Raw genomic sequence first — 20,633 nt, 5'->3', positions numbered from 1 at the left:
TTTTGAAAATGATATGCAAATGTACGACCTGATAACGCTCGGGAAAGTCCGGGCGCGAAGTTATTCGTTGCAGGCTTCTGATTGGCTGCCGAGTATGACAATTGCCAAACGAACCGAAATTAGGAAATTTCAAACCGAACGAATATTTCAAAATCAGAATAAAGCAAACGTAAGATTGGAAGAAAAAAAATCTTTTTTTTTCTGGAAAAAGTTGTCAGCCATCCGGACAGAGAGGTTCTGGAAGTTATTTCAAACACTACTGTAACTAAAAACCTATAATTTTGTTTTTCCATGTAAACATGTGTGAGACAATAGATTTCCAAGGTCATTTCTCAATTTTTTTTATGTATAAAGTATACAGCCATTTTTGTTTGAATGATGATGATGATGAAAATGTGTCAATACAGTATGAACACACACACATATCTTTGCATCCAATAAAAGGAGATGTTTCGAGAGCATTTTATTTATTCCACAAAAAATAAATAAGACATTTAAACTGAATAGTAACATCCAATCTGACAATTTAAGCGTAACATTAATAGAAAATGATGCAAAAGTTGTAATGTTCGACGTTTCTACTGCTTTTTCAGGTTTAGAAGCGTTTGCCTATGACTCCTTAGTCTCAAAATCGTCTCCCCTTTACTCTTCGTCTCGGGGCCTTTGGCTTTGCCTTCTCTGCTTTAGGGTTCTCCGCTTTGGGCTGCTGTGCTTGAGCAACCTTCGCCATTGGCTGTTTCGTGGTCGCCATCTCTTCTTTTGCGTCTGGTTTACTGTTACACAATTTACTGCAAGAGAAAGAAAAAAAAGTCAATAATGTAATTGAAGCCTTGAGGGGACAGCGGTGGGGAAAGTGGACAGCTTTTCATGTTATCAGGTTACACGGTTGTCATTATTAGTGCATGAAAGGGTTAAAGACAGCTGTGAAATGTAAAAAGTGTTTCTAAACCACGTTCCAAGATAATTGTTAAAAACTGAGAACTGTGTCATGCTTGATTCATTCGCTGCCATTCCCGAATTTATTCGGGAATTGAAAAGTATGACGTGGAGCACCATTACCGAATTTCGGGTTTTCTTTTTGTTGTGTGTGTGTGTGTGTGTGTGTGTGTGTGTGTGTGTGTGTGTGTGTGTGTGTGTGCGTGTGTGTGTGTGTGTGCCGATAAAGCGCTGGTCAGACCACTGACAATGTTTTTCCCTTCCACAAAGGAGCGGTATTTGTCTTTTGTCCATGTTTGCGCTTGGTTCCAGCTTCAGCTGTTGTTAAAGTGCTATATAAACCAATATGTATGTATTGCGTTGTATTTTGGACAGCCGCCCCCATTTCAAGATCAGATAACTCAAGACCCATATAATTTAGGAATTAATAAAAAAAAATTCTGATGAAAGAAGAGAGTCTAAGGTTTCTTATGGTGAATTGAATGTTTATGTAATCCTAAAATTCAATATTCAGTGGGTCCTGCAATTTGAGTGACAATGACAAAAACCCTGGCACTGTAGTGGACACATTTTTAATAATAATAAATAATAATACATTTAATTTCTAAGCGCCTTTCAAAACTCTCAAGGACACTTTACAGTCACTCTATTTTTTTTTTCTTGTGCGGGTGAGCAGCGGCAGCCATTCGCGCATTGTCTGGCAGTGAATGAGTTAATTGTGGCGATGTAATGTTAAAGTATAAAGTATTACGCAACATGAAGTTCTCAAGATTGTTTTTTTTTTGGAGCCGCGACAAAAACGGTCCCTAGTTCCTTATGCATTCAACACAATTGTGAGTTATGCACCAGAGTTAAAATTTCTTGGCCCATTTCTAAGACAACCAAAAGTAGGCTGGATAACATTTGCTGCCAACTTGTCTGTGATTTATTTCTATAATCTGGATTGAGTACCAATTCACTCAAATGCGATTAGGTACCATTGAAATATGAGATAGAATTCTGACCTCTTCCTGGATTGGGGGTGCAAAATACATGCACAAAGTGCAAATAATGCATACCTTGCTGAATCTGCTCCTTTCTTCAAAAAGGCACACACAGCACTCGGCTCCTCTAGTTCTTTTTTCAGTGATTCCAGTTTGGCAATCCACGATTCCTTCTCTTTATTCATTTTACCTGCAAGTCACATGAGGAACATTGAGCCAATCAGCGCAAAAAAACACTTTCCACCTTCAGAGATAGCGTCAGAGTCATAACTGGGATGGGATAGCGCTTGTGTGACTATAGTGGAACGCCATGACACTTTGTTTTCAATTTGAAAGACACACAACAGACAAGTGAACTTCACAAGTGTGAAGTTACTGTAGTCCGGCTACCCAAATGTAACATTGTGATAATTTGTTTGGCCTTATTGCCTTTTCCACAAGGTTGCATTAGGGCGAACCAATCAAATTTCAGTCGCTTTATAATTTCATAGCATTCAATCCCAGTCATTTTATTGTATCTTGCATTTTTCATCTGTTATTGCTTCTTGTTGTATTCCTTGTATTTCAGTGAAATACACGGCTGTCATCGAATCAATCCTGTGTTCTTCCATCACGGTTTGGTTCGGGGCCGCCACAAAAAAATGGACAAAATCCGACTTCAACGGACAGTTAGGACAGCGGAAAAAAAATAATTGGCACAGCCCTACCTTCTCATGAGGACTTGCACCCTGCAAGAATCAAAATAAGAAAACCTACTGAAACGGAAAAACCTACTGGACCCTCCGCACCCTGCCCATCACCTTTTCCAGCGACTCTCTTCAGACAGGCGCGACCGATCTATGCGAACCAAATCCAGCAGACATCTAAACAGATTTTTCCTCCGAGCCATTAACTCTCTAAACAGTAACCCAAATATAACTGTATAGTGCCTCTTTGCAATTTTTTGTGATGATACTAGTGCAGCGTTGTCTACCTGAGACAAATTCCTTGTGTGTTCTACATACTTGGCAATAAAGATGATTCTGATTCTGATCAAAAAAAGCCCATTTCAACAAGTCCCAGATGCAACGTCAATATTTTTCCCCTTTACGACATGTCTTTTCGACATGACTGATTTCATCTGATTTATAATCTATTACTCTTGATACTATTGAGCTGCGCACAGAAAACAAAAGTTAGGAAACAAAACTACAAAATTAATCAACAAATCCCTTGTTCTTCAACATTTTGTTAGTTATGGACAATCTCTCATGACAAGATTTACCTTGCAGATTCCGGAGTTGTCCTTCTAAACCGGCCACCCCATGTTTCATTGATTTCTGCAGGGGCAAAAAAGGAAGTCAGCAATGTAATTCACCCCCATGCATAGTCCACACTGGAATTTTGCACACAATTTATCAAAAGCAAGATCAAGAAAAAAAGGCATACCAACAACATGTCCAATTCTTTCACTTTATGATCACTGCTCAGAAATGGCGAGTTGGGCAAGTGACATACTATGTCACACACTTTCCCAAAGTTGTGCCATATAATGTTTTCACAATTATCCTACAAATTTACTGAGTGTGAAATTTGGGCATGTTTAACACTATGGTACTATTCTGTTGTATGTACTGTTTGTACAGCTGGTGAACACTTTTAACCTATTGTTGCATTAATTAAAAGAGCAATTGAATACATAATGCATAATGTCATTTGACAACACAAAATGATGTGCATTTGATGTGCAGATATTTCTGCCGCCTCAGGGTCACCATTTACGTATTTTGCTGTCATCCACGAGACTTTGAATAGAACAGAATAGAATATAGTATTTACAAATTGCATTTCACAACAGCTTCAGTTGTAACAAAACGCTTTACAAGGAACACCGGACCGGCTTTACAAGGTAAGGTCTGGCCTGGTGAGTGATGTGGGCGTCAGAAAATGAGACTGGAGAGTATCCGTGCCAACACAGTGTGATTCATTATTCTTTTCCGACCATTTGTTCAGTTAAATGATTGAATATGGATTAGCGGTCTGTCCTCTGTGACTTTTGAGATTAGACAATGCAGTACAATACAATACAATACATATTTATTCATCACAATGCATTATAGTTTCAGAGCATTTTGGTTGACATTTTCGTTCAGTAGTGTGTTGTGAGATTTTTGGACTGTGAAGCACTATGTATTTAATCAATAAAGGTTGAATGAAGAACACTTTCTTCCTCCTAAGGGCAATGAGACTGGTTTGAACTGTTTACTACCGACAATTATCATGTTGGCTATAATTACAATAACAATACCAGAGTACATAATTGTTCCTTACCACAGCTCGTTGGCACGCTTCCACTTCTTTCTTCTTTTTTATGACTTTCTGCTCACACGACTCCGCATCGGTTTGTATAGTTTTCTCCTCGTTTTGGGCTTTGTCGATGCGGTTCTCCAATGATATTTTTTCTGTTTGATACTCTCCCACCTCGTCGTTGGTCACCCGCAGTTTCATACTTTCGAACTTGTTCCGTTTGTCCACTTTGTCGTGCTCTTGTTTGCGGCTTTTAATGACTGCCACCAGGGATACGGTCAACGCAATGGTCAGAGGTAGCAACAGTTGGAAATTCATCCTTGATTTAAACCCTGGGACGTCTTGTCAGGTAGCCAAAACAAACCTAATTAAACAGCATGGTACCGCTTGATTAGCTTTTTAGATTTTTATCTTGTTGTTGTTGTTTTTTTTTTTAATAAAAATGTCTTATTGTTCACCGTAAATAAAAAGCAACGGCGTAAGACCTGGAAGTGACTATTTCAGCGATTTGTCCAAGGCTGCCGTAAACACGCCCAGGTCTGCCGTAAAACACGCCCATTACCTGAAAACTGCATCTATATTTATTTGTTGTCTAAAATGTACAACAAAAGACGAAATGTTAACACAAAACCATAATATATTAATATATGTGTTTTGTTAAACGTCATTGACGTGTGAGATAAGACGTCATTGAAGTATTACTGTACCACAGTGACGTGCGGTGAGGTTCATGGCTGGTGAGGGACCGACGTCATCACAGTCAGATTTACAAACATATGAACTCTACAGAGTAGCTTATTCACCATTTGATTGGCAACAGTTCATGTCTTTTGTTTAAAATGTCATGTCAGCATTCTTTGTATAAAGTGTAGCATAGAAAAAAATATAAAAAAAAAAACGTTATTATCGTGTTACCTTTACTTATAAATGAAGTCGATGCACCGCTCCTTCTGCAGAAAGGCATCGATACCTTCTTTGTAGAAGCCTTCATTATCTTTCTTCAGTTTTAAAGGACAACCGACATCACTTTTTTTTGTTTCATAACTGACATCAGAACGTCAGACGCAAGACGTCTTGCGTTTTCGCCCTCTTCTGCCTCTTTTTGGTGCAACACGAAGTTTTCAAACCAAACAAGTACAACAAAATGCATTGACGTGATGGAAGGACTGCTATATTGTGTCCTTTTTTCGGTCAGGGGCGTTCCTTCAGTGACGTAGGGTGAGGACTCGTCACCAACACAAAAACAAGACTTCCGGAATATTCAGCGCAAGTCTTGAAACATAAAATAGCTCTTTCTCTTGTTTCTATTTATAATTGTATTTTATTTATTGCATTCTATTTGTGATTTTATTTTATTTATTATAGTATGCTTTTCTGTGTCTGTAAAGTGTCCTTGAGAGCTTTGAAAGGCGCTTAAAATGTAATGTATTATTATTATTATTATTATTATTATTATTATTATTATTATTATTATTATTATATGCCGTGGAATCTTTGTAAAATACGCTCAGTAGAAGTCATTTGAAGCCATTTTATAAATTATGGACACAACTTGTCTGGAGACGTCGGTGGAATGGAAATGGAAAAGAACTTTGACGTACAAATCACGAAATAAATATAACTGTTTAATTTATTTTTTCATTTGGTATTTCCATGATGACAGGTGAGGCACGGCCTCACCTGACTGCACGTCACTGCTGTACCATCAATTCTTGAAGTTCAAGGATCAATGGGTTAACTAATGACTTCCGGAAGTTCCGGGTGACGCTGATTGACACCTTGATATTTTATTTAAGTGTATTTTTATGTTATTCCAAACACAAACCAATACCATATTTCAATATGTTGATACATGTAAAATATACATTTCCACAGAAAACAGGGCATGGTGGATGATATATATATATATATATATATATATATATATATATATATATATATATATATATATATATATATATATATATATATATATATATATATATATATATATATACACGCACACGTACACTGAGTTACCTATCAAGAAGTGTCCATCGGTGCGTCGAGACACGCAACGAGGAAATAGGTGCTTTGACACGCCCAAATGAACAAGTGGTTCGCCGAGTCGGATTGACACCTGCGAGCTGCGCGATTTAATCTAAATTATGAAGTTAATGGTTGTTTTAACGTTTTTTAGCATAGCTGTAATGGCCGTGATGATCATTCAGACTGTACGCCAGGAGTTGAAACTGCGCCAATTAAGGACCCGCACGCTGGAACACCTCGCAGATTCCAAGAGGGGGCAGAGAGTCATCAGCCACATAAAAAGTCAAATCAAGGATCTGAAGACGAACCTGGCGTCCGTCACGGGCAAGGTCGACGAGCTGAAGAAACGCAAATTAGCTGCTCAAAAAGCAGAGCGGAATCATCAAAAAAGTTTGCAGGCATGCGACGAAGAGAAGGCAAGGGCATCACTCACAATAACACGAGCACATTATTTTCTTCTGTAATTATTTTGAATGCAACCTACAGCTAGTACCACAATGGAATTTCCACACAATTTGATCAGGTGTACTTGCACAATCTTGTGCAAGAGCAAATAAAAGTCAGCGGGTGGATAATTGCTAATGTTAACTTTTTTAATAATAATAATAATAATAATAATAATAATAATAATAATAATAATAATACATTTAATTTATAAGCGCCTTTCAAAATCCTGAAGGACACTTTACAGTTATGGGATTTATTTTTTTTGTGCGGATGAGCAGTGGCAGCTTGTTCTTAAAGGACAACCGACGTCACTTTTTTTTTTAACTGACACCAGAAAAAACGTTTTATAGCATCTAAAATACCCGAATCACGCAGTATATTTTTAGTCAAATGCAAAACACAAATAAAAATGACTTAAAGTGTCCAAAATTTGCAAAAAAATTGAGCTGCGAATTGGGCATTTTCAGAAAGTCCCGCCCCCAGTTCGTGACATCACGCCAAGACGTCTTGCATTGCTGGAGAATCAAAACAATGGCTTCAGATGTGGAGAATATGCTGGATGTTACACATCCAGTTATGAATATTATTGAAATAGTTCTGAAGAGGAAAGCATACATGTTTGCAATCGATTAAAGAATTATTTCGTGCCATTTTGAGGCAACATTGGGGGGAAATGTCTCACCCAAAAAAAGAGGCACAAAATGGCAACCTCCGTTTCCACAGGCTGATAAATTCCTTATATGGAGCTTGGACGCCCTCTTCTGGCGGCTTTTGGGTGCAACACGGTTTTCAGACCAAAGAAGTACAGCAAAATACATTGACGTGATGGAATGACTGCTACAATGTGTCCTTTTTTCAGTCAAGGGCGGTCCTTTAGTGACGTCACGTATGGACTCGTCACCAACGCAAAAACAAGACTTCCTGAATATTCAGCGCGAGTCTTAAAACGTAAAATATAGCTATATGCGGTGGAATCTTTGTAAAATACGCTCAATAGAAGTCATTTGAAGCCATTACAAATTATGGACACAACTTGTCCGGGGACGTCGGTTGTCCTTTAAAGTTCACGTTTGCATGTTTTTGTAATATGGGAGGAAATCGGAGTACCCAGATAAAACCCACGGGCTTGGTTGACGTACTTGCCACTCAAACACTGGGCCACCTCAGAATACAAATAATGGGAGAATATTTTGTAATTGGACGTAGGTTTGCGAAAAGTATGGTCTTTCTGAAGGATCGTAGAGCTACGGAAGAGGATTAGGGTCACTGAAGAAAAAAAATATGGTTTAAAGTGAGAATTCTGACTTTTAAAGTCAGAATTCTGACTTTATTCTCTGAATTCTGACTTTATTCCCAGAGTTCTACGGAAGAGGATTATGGCTCATGGTTCAAAATGCGCGCTCTCTGAGCTGAGGTCACTGTATTCAATTAGTTCACCACGAAATGGCACTAAATTATACACACTACCTTTTCATCATTGTGACTTGGTAAACTAAAATGTCCACATTGCCAATCTGGGCCTGCCTATTAAATAGCAGTTAATAGCTGCTATGTTTTCACGGCTTTATATTTAAGAACACACAGTAAAGTCTCGTTATATCGATATCGGATATATCGATAGTCCCGGTTATATCGATACTATTTCTATGCACGCACGGAGAAAATTACATGCAAACAGGGTCGGATATATCGATAGTCCCGGTTATATCGATACTATTTCTATGCACGCACGGAGAAAATTACATGCAAACAGGGTCGGATATATCGATAGTCCCGGTTATATCGATATTTTTTCGGACTCCCTTGAATATCGATATAACGAGACTTTACTGTATTTTACTGTTTTTTAATGAAGGCAAATACAGAGACCAAGAAGAAAGCTGTCATCGAATCTGCTAATAAATTCAAAGGTATGTCTTTTGTTTGACCTTATATTTGAGGTCAAACAATCTGATTTGATATTTACCTGCAAATTTCCCCATTGGGGGACTATTAAAGGCTTTCTTATTCTGATATGCCAAATGTTTTTTTTTTTTTTCCGGAATTGCAACACAGACAGACAAAATATCAATAGTTCATCGACCTGGTTGTATATGCAAAAAAAAAAAAAAAACAATACTGATTTTTATGGATTGGATTGGATTAGCCTTTATCAGTCTCGCAGTGGAGAAATTTACATTTCATAGCAGCAAAATTATGAAAGGAAGAGGAAAAGAAAGAAAGAAGTAGAAAAACAAAATACAGGAGCTGCTGGAAAGGCAGCTACTCTCGCGGCGCCATCTTGAAGTAAAAAAAACTAAATAACAAATAATGTGACACAACACAAAAGACACAGACAGCCATTCAATCTTCAGCACTTTCTGCACCCTCTTTGTTGTATGAAGCGGTTCTAGATTAATGAGGACAGGATCAAAGCCTTCTTTTCACCAGTGGATCAGGGACGTCATGGTGAAATGTGCACGTCTGCTACAAGCTAAATGTTGAAAGCAAACACGAAGCTGTAGTATCCATTGACGAAAAGAGATTGTCTCAATCTCCTGTCCCACGTAAATCTGCTTCAATTCCAAGCCGCGACAGTTCCACATACGCATCGGCGCTCCTTTCTTCTCATCACAGGCTCCTTAAGCCATGCTGCCCATTACAGGCGCAAAAAAATTACAATCGCCCCAGAGCAGCCCAGCGATTACAGTCAAACGGCACATACATTATGGCGCTTTCACTACAGCTGAAGCACTTTAAACAGTTGACATACTACAAACTAAATGTATTTGCTTGCATTTGTTTAAATTTTTTTCCGACAGTTTGCATGTGGTGTCAGACTGATATCATACTGCATCAAATTCTTTCTTATTGTTGTGTTTTTGTTGTCTTTTGTCACACTGGTAAGCTGATCACGCAGAAGAGAAAAGAAAAGCTGAGGAGGAAATGCAGATTGTAAAACAGCATATTTTGAATAGAGACAAAGCTGTATGCATTTTTGCTGATTCAAGCTTTGCAGAAGTTCGGTAAGATCTGAAAAACGTTTTATTTGAGCATGGGCAATATTTTGTGAGCCATAACATGTCAAGGCTGTTTTATGTAATTTATGTATCTAATAGTTTTTGCTTTGTGTTGTTCTTTTTTAGGAGGTTGTGTGGTATTGATGCTGCACAATAAGGACATGTCAAAAATAACCAATGGTCACAGTGAACTTCCATCCAGGAATACATTTTGAGCAGTAGTAAACTCCTCTTCGGTGTTTAAATTAAAGTGAGAACTTTTTGATCCAGTCAAAGAACTAACATATTGCTCTGTGGTTGTGTGTGACTGACTGTTAGATTCTTTCAGAATTTTGGTGTGTGTAGCAGCGAAATAAAGGTATTTTTCTTTTATTTTTGCCCGCCCCTTACCCATTATGTTCTATAAAATTAATCTTCCATTTCGTCAAGTGTCTTTCATTCCACACATAAACATTCAATTCTATTATGGTACTCCATACCAAAATACCCTTGCAATGATTTTTTTTCTTGTTTAGTATTAGTTTCGATTTTTTTTATGATCAAAAAATTAAACATATGATGCCCTTCTGGGGTCCAGCAAAAATTAAAGAGGACGAGCGAATTGTGATTTATCATAGACAACGGTGGTCCCATTGTTCTCAATTAAATGTTGTACTAAATAGAAAGCTCATTGTTTCTCAAATCCCAAGTTTTATCGATATATGTAAAGTAAGTTTGTTTAAAATTAGCTTTATTTTCGTGTTGAAAAGACAATATCATACAAAAGTAATCCGATTTATGAGCGGTTACAGTATCGATGTTTTTGGTTGCTAGGAGACCCGGGCTATTACAGAAGTAGCACAGATTTACTAGCCAATCAAATCTCAAATTTAGGTCATGTGATGTGCAAGTCTCAGGAAGTTGAATGTAATCACTGAGAACAAATTGCATTAAAAACAAATAAGTTAATCATTATTCGGTTAATTTGTTTATTTGTTTGGTGAAGGTTTTATTTCACCTGCTTGCCTTGCGTATGCCTACGTCACAGGAACTCTTTCACCCAATTACGATGTGGGGACGAATCTCGTGACCAGACGTAAGGCCATACGTAGAATTCGCTGGTGGCGGAAGTCGACAAGGGTGAAACCGTTTTATTGAATGTCATGTATCTCACATCAGGTTGTTACAGTGTCTACCTATAACCGGACGCAAACGCATTTAATTATGCTTCCGTTAAATGACATATCGTCTGTTTAACGTTTTAATTGCCTCCGTATTAACGCCAAAGCTCCCTCAATTTAGACATTAATGACTAAGGCTCTGTACAACTGAAGCAGCCACTCGTCATGTCGAAGAAGGCGACTACCCTCTTGCGACTGTTGACGGGCCGTCAGCGCCTTGCTTCATCTCCATCAGTGTCTCCTCATTTCTGCCAATCGTCTACCAGGTTACCATTTAGAAGCAGCTTTGCGCGCAGTATGGTGGTATGTACCCTGTTGTGGAATAGACAAGGTGAACGAGGTTTTCTCCGTTTGACCTTTAATATTGTTAGAATAACGGTTTATGAATAAGTAATAAATAAACAATGAATGTATCTGTATTACAATAAACAGTACAATACTAGGTTTATGATACGTTAATGATTTCGTCTGACTGGTGCTTAGGCATACGCCAAAATAAAGTCAAATGAACCTTGAATTCATACGAAATACAATTTGGATTTCTACTTTGAGTTAAATGGGTTAACACTTTGATTTGCAGTCTTTTGAGAGTTCATTATGACGACGTAACAAAATTCTACAAAAAAATAACATTTAATTTACTGACACTGAAAATATGTTATCCAAATTTTGGATGCAGGCCCTGCCATTTTCCTTTTCCCTGAAGCCTCGGGACTTCAGCCTCCCCAACTCCTCTTGGAGTGCAGAAATGATGCGCTTGTATGACTTCTACAACAGCCAATGCGAGCTGGAAAATGAATCTGGAGAGAAACACAGGGGACCTTGGAGGAGAGTGCCCAGCTACAATCGGACCCTCAAGTATGCCACAGGTGAAAACATTTCAATTGTATAAACACACACATTCACTCTCAGTAATGGTATACAACATTTGCACAGTTCTGCTGAATCACCACCCCTCTTCCTCTTCTCAGGGGGAGCCTATCTCAGCAAATTAATACAGTCCAAAAACCGTCTTTTCACCCGAAGCATAAAAACCACAGGAGCTGCATTTGAGTATGTTATGTTTATTAACAAAGAAGAGCAGAGGTGTGTTTGCATTTTCCAGGCTGGACACTTGTTGGAGGGCCCGCCAGGGTGAGCAAATTATCTGGGCATTTAACACCTATATATATATATATATATATATATATATATATATATAGTAGTTTGTTGCATTGGTCTGTCTTCTCTCTCTTATGTGGCCTAATACTTCTTCACATAGTCAGAATTTTGTGAGGGAAAAGTAATAATAATAATTATAATAATTGTTGCGCTAGTCATTCTGGCAGCAGTCTTAGCGTTTTAACAGTAACCAAAATGGTAACTTTTTGTAGCGATTGAAAGTACTCACGAGAAAAATGATGCACAGCAGTGTCAATCATTGGTCTGGGAACTCGACAAACATTTTGTTCTGCGCATGCGCTTAAAAAGGCTTCACAATTTCCGGGTATCACATGATCAGCTCGTTTCGCAGGTGATATCAATCATGAAATTTCCTCAATCGTGTCTTTGACACACGCACAGTCAATAATAATAATCCGTCTGTGTAAGCTCTCAGTCGTACAGGAGTGGTCCATCGATGAGAAGGTTTCTTCAGCCGTCATCTGTACAATTTTGAAGGTTTCAGACGTTTCGCCTCCTATCCAAGAGGCTTCGTCAGCGAACTAAAGTCTGACTGGTCGTATCGGCCCTATTTATATATCCCTAATGTCCAGACATGGTGGCGCCGGACACAGCTATGATAGGTCCCTACTCTCAGGTTGGGGGGAGCAGGGGGGTAAAAGAAGCGATTCTTATAAAACAACAAAATCCTTCATTAAACCGGTCTGGTGGGGTGAGGTTCAATTTGGATCGTTCATACAATAGCCTGCTTAGACAAAACAGGTTAGGCAACTTTCGTAATGCCGATGAGGGTCGTTATGCTGATGAGGTGATACCGGTGGGAGTGGGGGTAATAGGCCAGTCGTTAGTCAGGAATGTAGGAACAATCAGTGGGGCCACAGGGAGGGGTCCTCCGCCCCCCCCCCCCCCCCCCCAACCTGAGAGTAGGGACCTATCATAGCTGTGTCCGGCGCCACCATGGCTGGACATTAGGGATATATAAATAGGGCCGATACGACCAGTCAGACTTTAGTTCGCCGACAAAGCCTCTTGGATAGGAGGCGAAACGTCCGAAACCTTCAAAATTGTACAGATGACGGCTGAAGAAACCTTCTCATCAATAATAATAATCATAATAATCATAATAATAATAATTATTATTATTATTGTTATATTTCATTTATAAGCGTCTTTCAAAACTGAAAAGCTGCTGCATGTATTTCCAGGCATGTCCACGGGGGGGCAATCGCCACTATGATTGACTCTGTCACAGGCGCTCATGCAGCTTTCATGTCTGGACCAGTCATGACAGCCAATCTCAACATCAATTACCGCAGGTAATTTATTTGTTGAAAATATATATTTTGCGTGTGTAGTCAATTGGAATTATTGCCATGCTGTGGCAAGTTTTGTTTCAATTAGTTCAGAATATTCATAGCATTATACACTGACAATGTATGTTGATTTGTTCAAAGCCCCATCCCGTTGGGAAGTACAGTGATACTTGAATCCTCCCTTGACAACAAGGAAGGTAGAAAAACATTTATTTCCTGTAAAGTGACCAGCACTGATGGTTCCAAGCTGCACACTGAGGCAACAGGTAACATAATTTACAGCATATTCATTTGACAGTAATTTTATTTCCTAAATTTTGTGTGTGTGTTTTTTTAGCTCTCTTCCTGTCAATCAAAGTCGGCCATTTATTGGGAATGTGACACAAAAAACAAGTTGTAATCAGTGAAAGACGGTGTGCCTTCGAGTACAGTATTATGTAGCTTCTAAAAAAATGGCGATCCAGTTGTGAGCTCACAGTGCAGAGTTTGTGGGTTTGATCCCTCTGGCTTCCTTGTCTGGAGCATGCATGTTCTCCCCGGGCCTGTGTGGGTTTTCTCTGGGTACTCCGGTTTCCTCCCACATTCCAAAAATATGCACGACAGATTGATTGAACACTACGCGTGAGGGTGAGCACGGATGACTGTTTGGCCTTTGTGTGCTTTGCAATTGTATTTTTATATTTACCTTTTATTTATAATCGCCTTTCAAAACTCTCAATTGGCTGCCAACCGGTTCAAGGTGTCCCCAGTCTACTGCTCAAAGACGGCTGGGATAGGGTCCATAACCCCGCGACCCTTGTAAGGATAAAGTGGATTGGAAGATGGATGGATGGATAAATATTTAATTAATTTATTTTCTGAGCTAATATGCAAGGGTGACACAGCAGAGGAGTGATGGGCACTTTTGAACTCACAGTTCTAAGTCTGAGGTGAAAAGGTCAAATCTGGGTGTGGTCATATAATGTTCATTAACTGAAGAATATATTGTCCATAGGTGTGAATGGACTGAATGCCTATTTGTCATTTGTGCTTTGGACTTTTAACTCTCATCCAAAATGGCTGGCATAGGCTACGACTCAGTCCTAAACGTAGTGAGGAGAAGCACTTGAGAAAATAGATGTGGATGAGTTACTGCTTGTGTGACTTAATGAGGAATTACTGTACGATATGTGATTACTTGACTACCTCATGTTTTTTTCTAATACCAATACGTATCTCAGCATTATTTATTAAACAGTTATTGTGCTAATTTTGCAGCTACTGAGTGCAGTGAATGCTTGAAATTGTACCTTACTGCAGTGGTCCCCAACCTTTTTTGCGCCACTGACCGGTTTAATGTCAGACAATATTTTCACGGACCGGCGGATAAATACAATGTTTGTTTTTTATTCATTTTGCTAGCTTACGGTGGGCTAATTTTAGCGGTATGTATCACGTGACCTAGACAAGCGTTTTGACATGCGTCAAGAGTAAATCATAGACGGATGTAATCTGGTAATTTTTCATTTTTCAAAATAAAACATAGGTCGGACTCAGATAATAAATAAAATGGAAATTATGTATTCTTTCTGCGCGGCCGGTACCGATACCGGTCCACGGCCCGGGGGTTGGGGACCTCTGCCTTACTGTATGGTTGTTTCACAATAAAGCCTTGCCTTTGGCTATTTCATGGAAGACACGACATTTTGGTTGAAAATGTGTGATTTATTGAAAAAAGGGAGAATACATGCAAGTAATTTTACTCAAAAGCAGTCTTCTCGGTTGCTGGTTGATATTGTATATTCTTGAAATGACAAGCAGAGATTAAAACAAATGCTACATTTAAGAAGCATTCTTCATCTATGGTTTTTCAGACCCAGTTTATATTACACAATTTACTGAGATGTTTTTATATTTATCCGTTACAATGCTGACGCAGCACACACACGCTTATTTAGGAGCACACGGTTTTGTGGTTTGTCAATCTTCAGGGCCCCTCACTTTTCAAACCTCAGTTAAATGCAGTTGGAAAAACTACCTTGCAATTTACAAACGTATTTGTGGTTGGATGTGTATGCGTGCACACGTGTGTCAACATGTGGTCAAGTTTGTGGACGTTTTTCGGTTAAAAACACTTTATCACAGTCTCCCAGAACAAAAAGGAATATTCTTGGTCACCTATTGTGCTTCTATTTAGTGGTTTTAAAGTTTTCTTTTTTCAATTTTAGAAATAAAAAATGGACTTGTAAAAAGAAGTAAGATTTGTTTATATTACCACAATAGTATTAACTCATTCACTTCCATTCCCGAATTTATTCACACACTTATTGTTTATTGGGCTGCCGATAAAGCGCTGGTACCTTCTATGAGGTGGCAGTATTTGTCTTTTGTACAGCTGCCCACATTTCAAGCTCAAATAACTCAGACCCATATAATTTAGGAATTAACTCTTTTTCTGATGAAAGCTTTCTTACGTTGCATTGAATGTTTATGTAGTCCTAAAAGTCGATATTCTATGGGTCCTGCAATTTGAGTGAAAATGACAGAAACTCTGGCATTGGAGTGGACACAATTTTGCACATTGTCTGGCAATGAATGAGTTAATTAAAACTGTATATCAGTGATTTTTTTCCTTCACAAACTCAAGGAAAATAGCGTTACACTCGACGGCGATTACTTCCAAGAAAAAATATATAATTTGGATTTAACTTGTATATCTTTAAATTTAATTCACATTGCAAGCACCCTTCTTATCTCCCAAATTAGTTTGAAAATGAATGGAAGTGGAGTTTATTTGTTCCAACAGATTAATATTGAGATTTTTGTTTTTAAATAAGAAAAATAGAAATCCATAGTATGATACTTTATAAGGACATATATTAAAGATGTGATTAAATGTAAATATTTTTGCCACATCCATGATATTTTGCATTATGTGTTAGCCCTGCGCTAGCAGGCATTATAAAGCAAGTGTTTTTTCTTTAATACAATATTTTTTCTCTTTTTTTTTAGTTAACACAATTCAGTAGCAATAAATGGCTTGTATACCAAAATTGTATGCATTGAGCGCAGATGCGTATGTGGATCTGTCGCGGCTTGGAATTGAAGCGGATTTACATGGGACAGAAGATGTGAGACGGTCTCTTTTCGTCAATAGATACTATTGCTTCTTGTCTGCTTTCAAAATTTAGCTTGTAGCAGACGTGCATATTTCACCATGACGTCCCTGATCCGCTGGTGAAAATGGCACTTTGATCCTTTCCTTTCATCTACAACTGCTTCATACACCAAATAGGGTGACTGTTTTAGTCTTCTGTGTTGTGTCACATTATTTGTTATTTAGGTTTTTGTTGTTGTTTTGCCATCACCATGGCACCGCAAGAGTGTCTGCCTTCACAGCAGCTCCTGTATTTTGTTTTTCTACTTACTTTCCTCTTACTTTCATCATTTTGCTGCTGTGAAATGTAAATGTCACCACTGTGAGACAAATAAAGGTTAATCTAATCTGATCTATATCAAGGAAAACAATATAACTCCAGTTTATACCCCAAGAAGAAAGCACACATCTGCTCTCTTGTACCTCAAAGACCCCCATGACATGTTTCTTGCAGTTGATTGTCGTATATAATTGACCGCAGTGTATTTGCAATATTGTGGTTACCTCGTGAAGGGGTAAAAAAAATTGAATCGCTGCAGCAACGCTAAAGGTGGTGTGCATTTTACACCACTACAAAGTACAACCACAGTCATAAACATTCACAAATATACAATATGGTCTCTTTCAATGCGTTGAAATGTGAAACGTAACGTCCACATTGGATGACTGAGTGTACCGAGTAACATGGGATTATATTTCTTGAACAGCCCATTCCCAAACAGAACATGAGCCGCTCCTATTACGTAATAAGCAGTGACGTAACTCGAGTCTTGCTGGCTCGGGATAGCGCTTGCTTGGGAGCACCCAACAGAGGGAGGGATCCAGGGGCCTGACCAACCACACTACCATCACTCCCCACGTCCTGTCCCGCGCTCTTTGTTGGAATTACACGGTTTATTTCAACTGTCAAGCGGCCGCGGGCAAGCGGCGTTCTAAACGATGGCCGTCGTATGCCGGAAGTTGTTGTGAGAACAGGAAGTGCTCTGCAAATGGAAGTGCGTTTTTTTAAAACGTCTGCGTCGGGTTGGCCGTGAAAACAGCAGGTAACGAGACGACTTAAGTCAACTTGGAAATGTTTATTTACTTCACCAATGGAGAGGCAATTTAACTGCTTGTTTGTGCGCGTGCGCAGGTCTGACAGGTGTTCGCGGGGAAAGTGATGGAATGTGACGCGCCCCCTAGTGACAACTCTATAAAAGGAGGTACATTTCTTTGAAAGATGATACACATGTATGTTTTATTATTATTTTATTTACTGTTACACAAAATATCCAGCACTGTATTTCCGATGGTGTACCATTTTATACATGGGCCTTCAATGGGGATTTAGGTAATTTAATTAATCTACCTCTAATTACCACCACGACCAGATAGACTATGACACGCATAGCGACTGGATGGTTTCAAAAAGTCCACCCATCCATTTTCTGCAGCAGGTGTCCCCTATAGGGTCCCGTGTGAGAATCAGAATCAGAAAACCTTTATTCGTCCCACAATGGGGAAATTTGCAAGAGGTGAACTCTTATCCAGATGTTGTGAACCCTTGACAAATTAAGTACAGTCTGAATTGTTTATATCGTTACAAGACAAGTTGTCTCTAAATCACGCTACTTTATTTCTGAGGAATTCAAATCAAGATCGCAAAATAGAAGGATGTAGTCTTTTTTAATTCACAAAGGCTGCATTACCTATTGATTTATGATTAAATCACGCGTTTTTGGTTTTAGTGAGCACTCGAATGAGCTGCAACTATATGTTGAGTAATTTAACAACTATAATATAAATAGATAAATAAACTGTTTGCCATCTTAATCCATGGTTTATTTGCATTTACGTTCACAAAAACCAGTGCTTGTTTTGTGTTTGAAAACTGCATGGTGGACCATTCTCATCCACTTGGAGCCCTCTTCATCCCACTAACACACCTCGCCCCACTCGCTTTGTGAGTGGGTTAAAAATGGCAGTAATCTGGAGTAATCCATGGGGATTAGCCCTCATTTTGCTTTGGTTTTTTTATTTTTGCTCAATGGCTTTCTATTCCTAGCCTTGCTAAAATAAATCTGTGTTCCCTTGAGAAGAGACTACCGTATTTTACGGTGTATAAAGCGCACCGGAGTATATGCGCACTCCCAATGAATAGTATATTTTCAAACTTTTTCCATATATAAAGCACACCATAGTATAAAGCAACTTCAATGAATGAAAAAAAAGTTATCCAAACATGATATCTAAATATATAATAGATTTCAAAGTATCAGGCAAAACACATTATAAAACACCACAGTAGAGGCTGCGGTTAAGCACTCCTGTTGGGGGAAATTGAGTCGTTGGCTGCTGACGTTGGGTGCGCTTTAGACAGCGGAAAATATGGTATATTTTACTTGTTTCTCTGCCATAAATACAGCATTCTGTCGCCACATGTTGTCCAAAATACACTACCACACTTAATCGCTGCGAGCAGGGTTCGAACCTGCGCGGGAAAATCCCATTGGATTTCAAGTCCAACGCCTTAACCACTCGGCCATCGCAGCTAACGGTGACAGGTTGCCCTCCATGTGGAGACATGACCGTGTACGGTCTAACGTAATCGCTCAATGTTGTCTGGTTCGTCTAAACTGTATTGTGATTAGTATTGCTAATGTAAAATAAGGATGGAGCAGATTAATTCCTCACAGCCACTCCCATCTTGTTTCATACCGCTTTTGTACCGTCTTGTTCTGTATGTTGTCGACTGAAAATGACGTCAAGATCCTCTCGAGCTCACATTGTGAACGCCAAGGCCTCCCTGTTTAAGGACAATTTATTTTGGAAAATGAATAGCTTTCACTTTATATCTTACATTTGTTGCAGATACGTTTGTAGATACCAGTAGGTAGATTTGACTGTTGAATTCAAATGTAAGGCTCAAGTGGGGCGAACCTAAATACACTTAAATAATATACATGCGTTGAAATGTTGAGTAAACTAACTGCGTGTTTGTTTTTCACAGGAGCAGCGTCCAAGAAGACTCATTTGAGTAAGTGCAACTGTGTGCGTGTGCGTGTGCGCGCGTGTGTGTGTGTGCGTAGGGGTAAAGACATCGCTGGTCTTGTGCTAGATATTTTTGCATGCAATGTGGTTTATGTCTTTGGTCGGGAAAGTGTCAATTGCACCTGCTTAGAAATTTACATAAAATAATGACACATTTTCCTACCTGTTGACCTTGGCTTATAGCTGCACTTATAAATGATTACAATTCCCGTACAAAAGTTGTGGTACACCATTCATAATTTGAAATGATAAAAAAGCGCGGACACCAGCCGAAATGCAGACATTTTACCACGCACGTGCACGTTATGCTTTTATCAATCCGACCGTGCGGATCAATTCTAAAAATATACGATTGAGAATTACTCTTGTTGGTTTGTTGTGACAATAGTAGCGATCGGCGGCAAACTGCATTTGAGCCAAAATGGTCTTTGTATGATCGGGTTACAATTGAATTTTATTCCCTTATAAAAATTGTAGTACGCCGTACACTACTTGAAATAATAAAATAAAAACAAAATACGGGGACATGTATAACTTGACAGGTATGCATTCACACACTGGAGTTGAGCCATTAGCAACATAGTACGTACATGACCTGCACCTGTGTTGCGACCCCCCCCCCCCCAACACTCACACGCACACACGCAAACACAGCAGCAACAGCCTTGCTCAACACAGAGATAGCATCTCAAATGGTACCAACCTTTCAAGTTGGTAACGCATCCACAATGCACCTGGTTGCAAGATAAGATGCAATGCGACATGCACCGTAGTACCTCTCACCACATGACCGAGTCAGGTGGAGCGTTGGTTAAAAAATATTGTATTTATTTCAGGCCACTTCTGTGCAGATGCACAAATAATTCATTTGGAGTGTGGCAAGAAACATGGGATTACAGTACTGTATTTTCCGGTGTATAAGGCGCACCGTAGTATAAGATGCACCGCCAATGAATGGTGTCTTTTCAAACTTTTTCCATATACAGTATAAGGTGCACCGGCCTGACTATAAGGTGCACCTTTAATGTATGACAAAAGTTTTCCAAATAGAATACTATAACAATATATATGTTTCCACATATAAAACACACCACATTATAAGGCGTTACAATAAACTGGGGTTACGTACGACTTCTTCTACAGGGGGAAATGAT

General features: G+C 38.9%; 4 protein-coding genes and 1 non-coding gene across 6 annotated transcripts in view; 3 read left to right on the top strand and 2 right to left on the bottom strand.

Annotated features, from left to right (window-relative positions):
- Positions 1 to 442: 442 nt before the first annotated feature.
- On the bottom strand, positions 443 to 4,698 carry LOC148896782 (uncharacterized). Its single transcript, XM_088998997.1, has 4 exons — positions 4,230 to 4,698; positions 3,184 to 3,238; positions 1,995 to 2,109; positions 443 to 788 (listed from the first exon to the last, which is right to left on the bottom strand). Exons 1-4 carry the CDS (start codon positions 4,521 to 4,523, stop codon positions 626 to 628), a joined length of 627 nt encoding a protein of 208 aa, XP_088855123.1. The 5' UTR covers positions 4,524 to 4,698; the 3' UTR covers positions 443 to 625.
- A 1,563-nt stretch (positions 4,699 to 6,261) lies between these two features.
- LOC148896781 (uncharacterized) lies at positions 6,262 to 9,944 on the top strand. 2 transcript variants are annotated; one of them, XM_088998117.1, is made up of 4 exons: positions 6,262 to 6,649; positions 8,536 to 8,590; positions 9,580 to 9,685; positions 9,806 to 9,944. In XM_088998117.1, the coding sequence occupies exons 1-4, from the start codon at positions 6,353 to 6,355 to the stop codon at positions 9,834 to 9,836; spliced, it is 489 nt and encodes a 162-aa protein (XP_088854243.1). In that variant the 5' UTR covers positions 6,262 to 6,352; the 3' UTR covers positions 9,837 to 9,944. The 2 variants fall into 2 exon arrangements, with proteins under 2 accessions (XP_088854243.1, XP_088854242.1); XM_088998116.1 differs by having other exon boundaries at positions 6,268 to 6,649; positions 9,568 to 9,685.
- A 1,058-nt stretch (positions 9,945 to 11,002) lies between these two features.
- On the top strand, positions 11,003 to 14,996 carry them4 (thioesterase superfamily member 4). The gene is made up of 6 exons (XM_088998114.1): positions 11,003 to 11,142; positions 11,519 to 11,708; positions 11,811 to 11,973; positions 13,206 to 13,316; positions 13,455 to 13,579; positions 13,651 to 14,996. Exons 1-6 carry the CDS (start codon positions 11,005 to 11,007, stop codon positions 13,692 to 13,694), a joined length of 771 nt encoding a protein of 256 aa, XP_088854240.1. The 5' UTR covers positions 11,003 to 11,004; the 3' UTR covers positions 13,695 to 14,996.
- Positions 14,997 to 15,760: 764 nt separating this feature from the next.
- rorc (RAR-related orphan receptor C) overlaps positions 15,761 to 20,633 on the top strand; it is a 29,407-nt gene continuing 24,534 nt past the window's right edge. The window contains exons 1-3 of the mRNA XM_088998111.1: positions 15,761 to 17,492; positions 17,582 to 17,651; positions 19,439 to 19,465. Of these exons, the coding sequence (XP_088854237.1) occupies positions 17,609 to 17,651; positions 19,439 to 19,465 (70 nt within the window). The 5' untranslated portion in view covers positions 15,761 to 17,492; positions 17,582 to 17,608. The remainder of the gene's footprint in view (positions 17,493 to 17,581; positions 17,652 to 19,438; positions 19,466 to 20,633) is intronic.
- On the bottom strand, positions 18,899 to 18,980 carry trnas-uga (transfer RNA serine (anticodon UGA)). Its single transcript has one exon. It is a non-coding gene; the product is annotated as a tRNA-Ser (tRNA).

Source organism: Hippocampus bargibanti, linkage group LG06 (genome assembly GCF_051943395.1).
Source record: "Hippocampus bargibanti isolate YZ-2025 linkage group LG06, ASM5194339v1, whole genome shotgun sequence".
Classification (NCBI taxonomy): domain Eukaryota; kingdom Metazoa; phylum Chordata; class Actinopteri; order Syngnathiformes; family Syngnathidae; genus Hippocampus; species Hippocampus bargibanti.
This window is presented reverse-complemented; position numbering and strand designations above follow the sequence as displayed.

Bases quoted from the DNA above. Each gene is read 5' to 3' on its own strand.
- LOC148896782 (XM_088998997.1), bottom strand. From the start codon at position 4,523: ATGAATTTCCAACTGTTGCTACCTCTGACCATTGCGTTGACCGTATCC. The intron at 3,239-4,229 runs GTAAGGAACAAT...TTGCCCCTGCAG, and splicing joins AAGCGTGCCAACGAGCTGTG to AAATCAATGAAACATGGGGT. The intron at 2,110-3,183 runs GTAAATCTTGTC...TGTGACTTGCAG, and splicing joins ACAACTCCGGAATCTGCAAG to GTAAAATGAATAAAGAGAAG.
- LOC148896781 (XM_088998116.1), top strand. From the start codon at position 6,353: ATGAAGTTAATGGTTGTTTTAACGTTTTTTAGCATAGCTGTAATGGCC. The intron at 6,650-8,535 runs GCAAGGGCATCA...TTTTTAATGAAG, and splicing joins AGGCATGCGACGAAGAGAAG to GCAAATACAGAGACCAAGAA. The intron at 9,686-9,805 runs GTAAGATCTGAA...GTTCTTTTTTAG, and splicing joins TCAAGCTTTGCAGAAGTTCG to GAGGTTGTGTGGTATTGATG.
- them4 (XM_088998114.1), top strand. From the start codon at position 11,005: ATGTCGAAGAAGGCGACTACCCTCTTGCGACTGTTGACGGGCCGTCAG. The intron at 13,317-13,454 runs GTAATTTATTTG...ATTTGTTCAAAG, and splicing joins CTCAACATCAATTACCGCAG to CCCCATCCCGTTGGGAAGTA. The intron at 13,580-13,650 runs GTAACATAATTT...GTGTTTTTTTAG, and splicing joins GCTGCACACTGAGGCAACAG to CTCTCTTCCTGTCAATCAAA.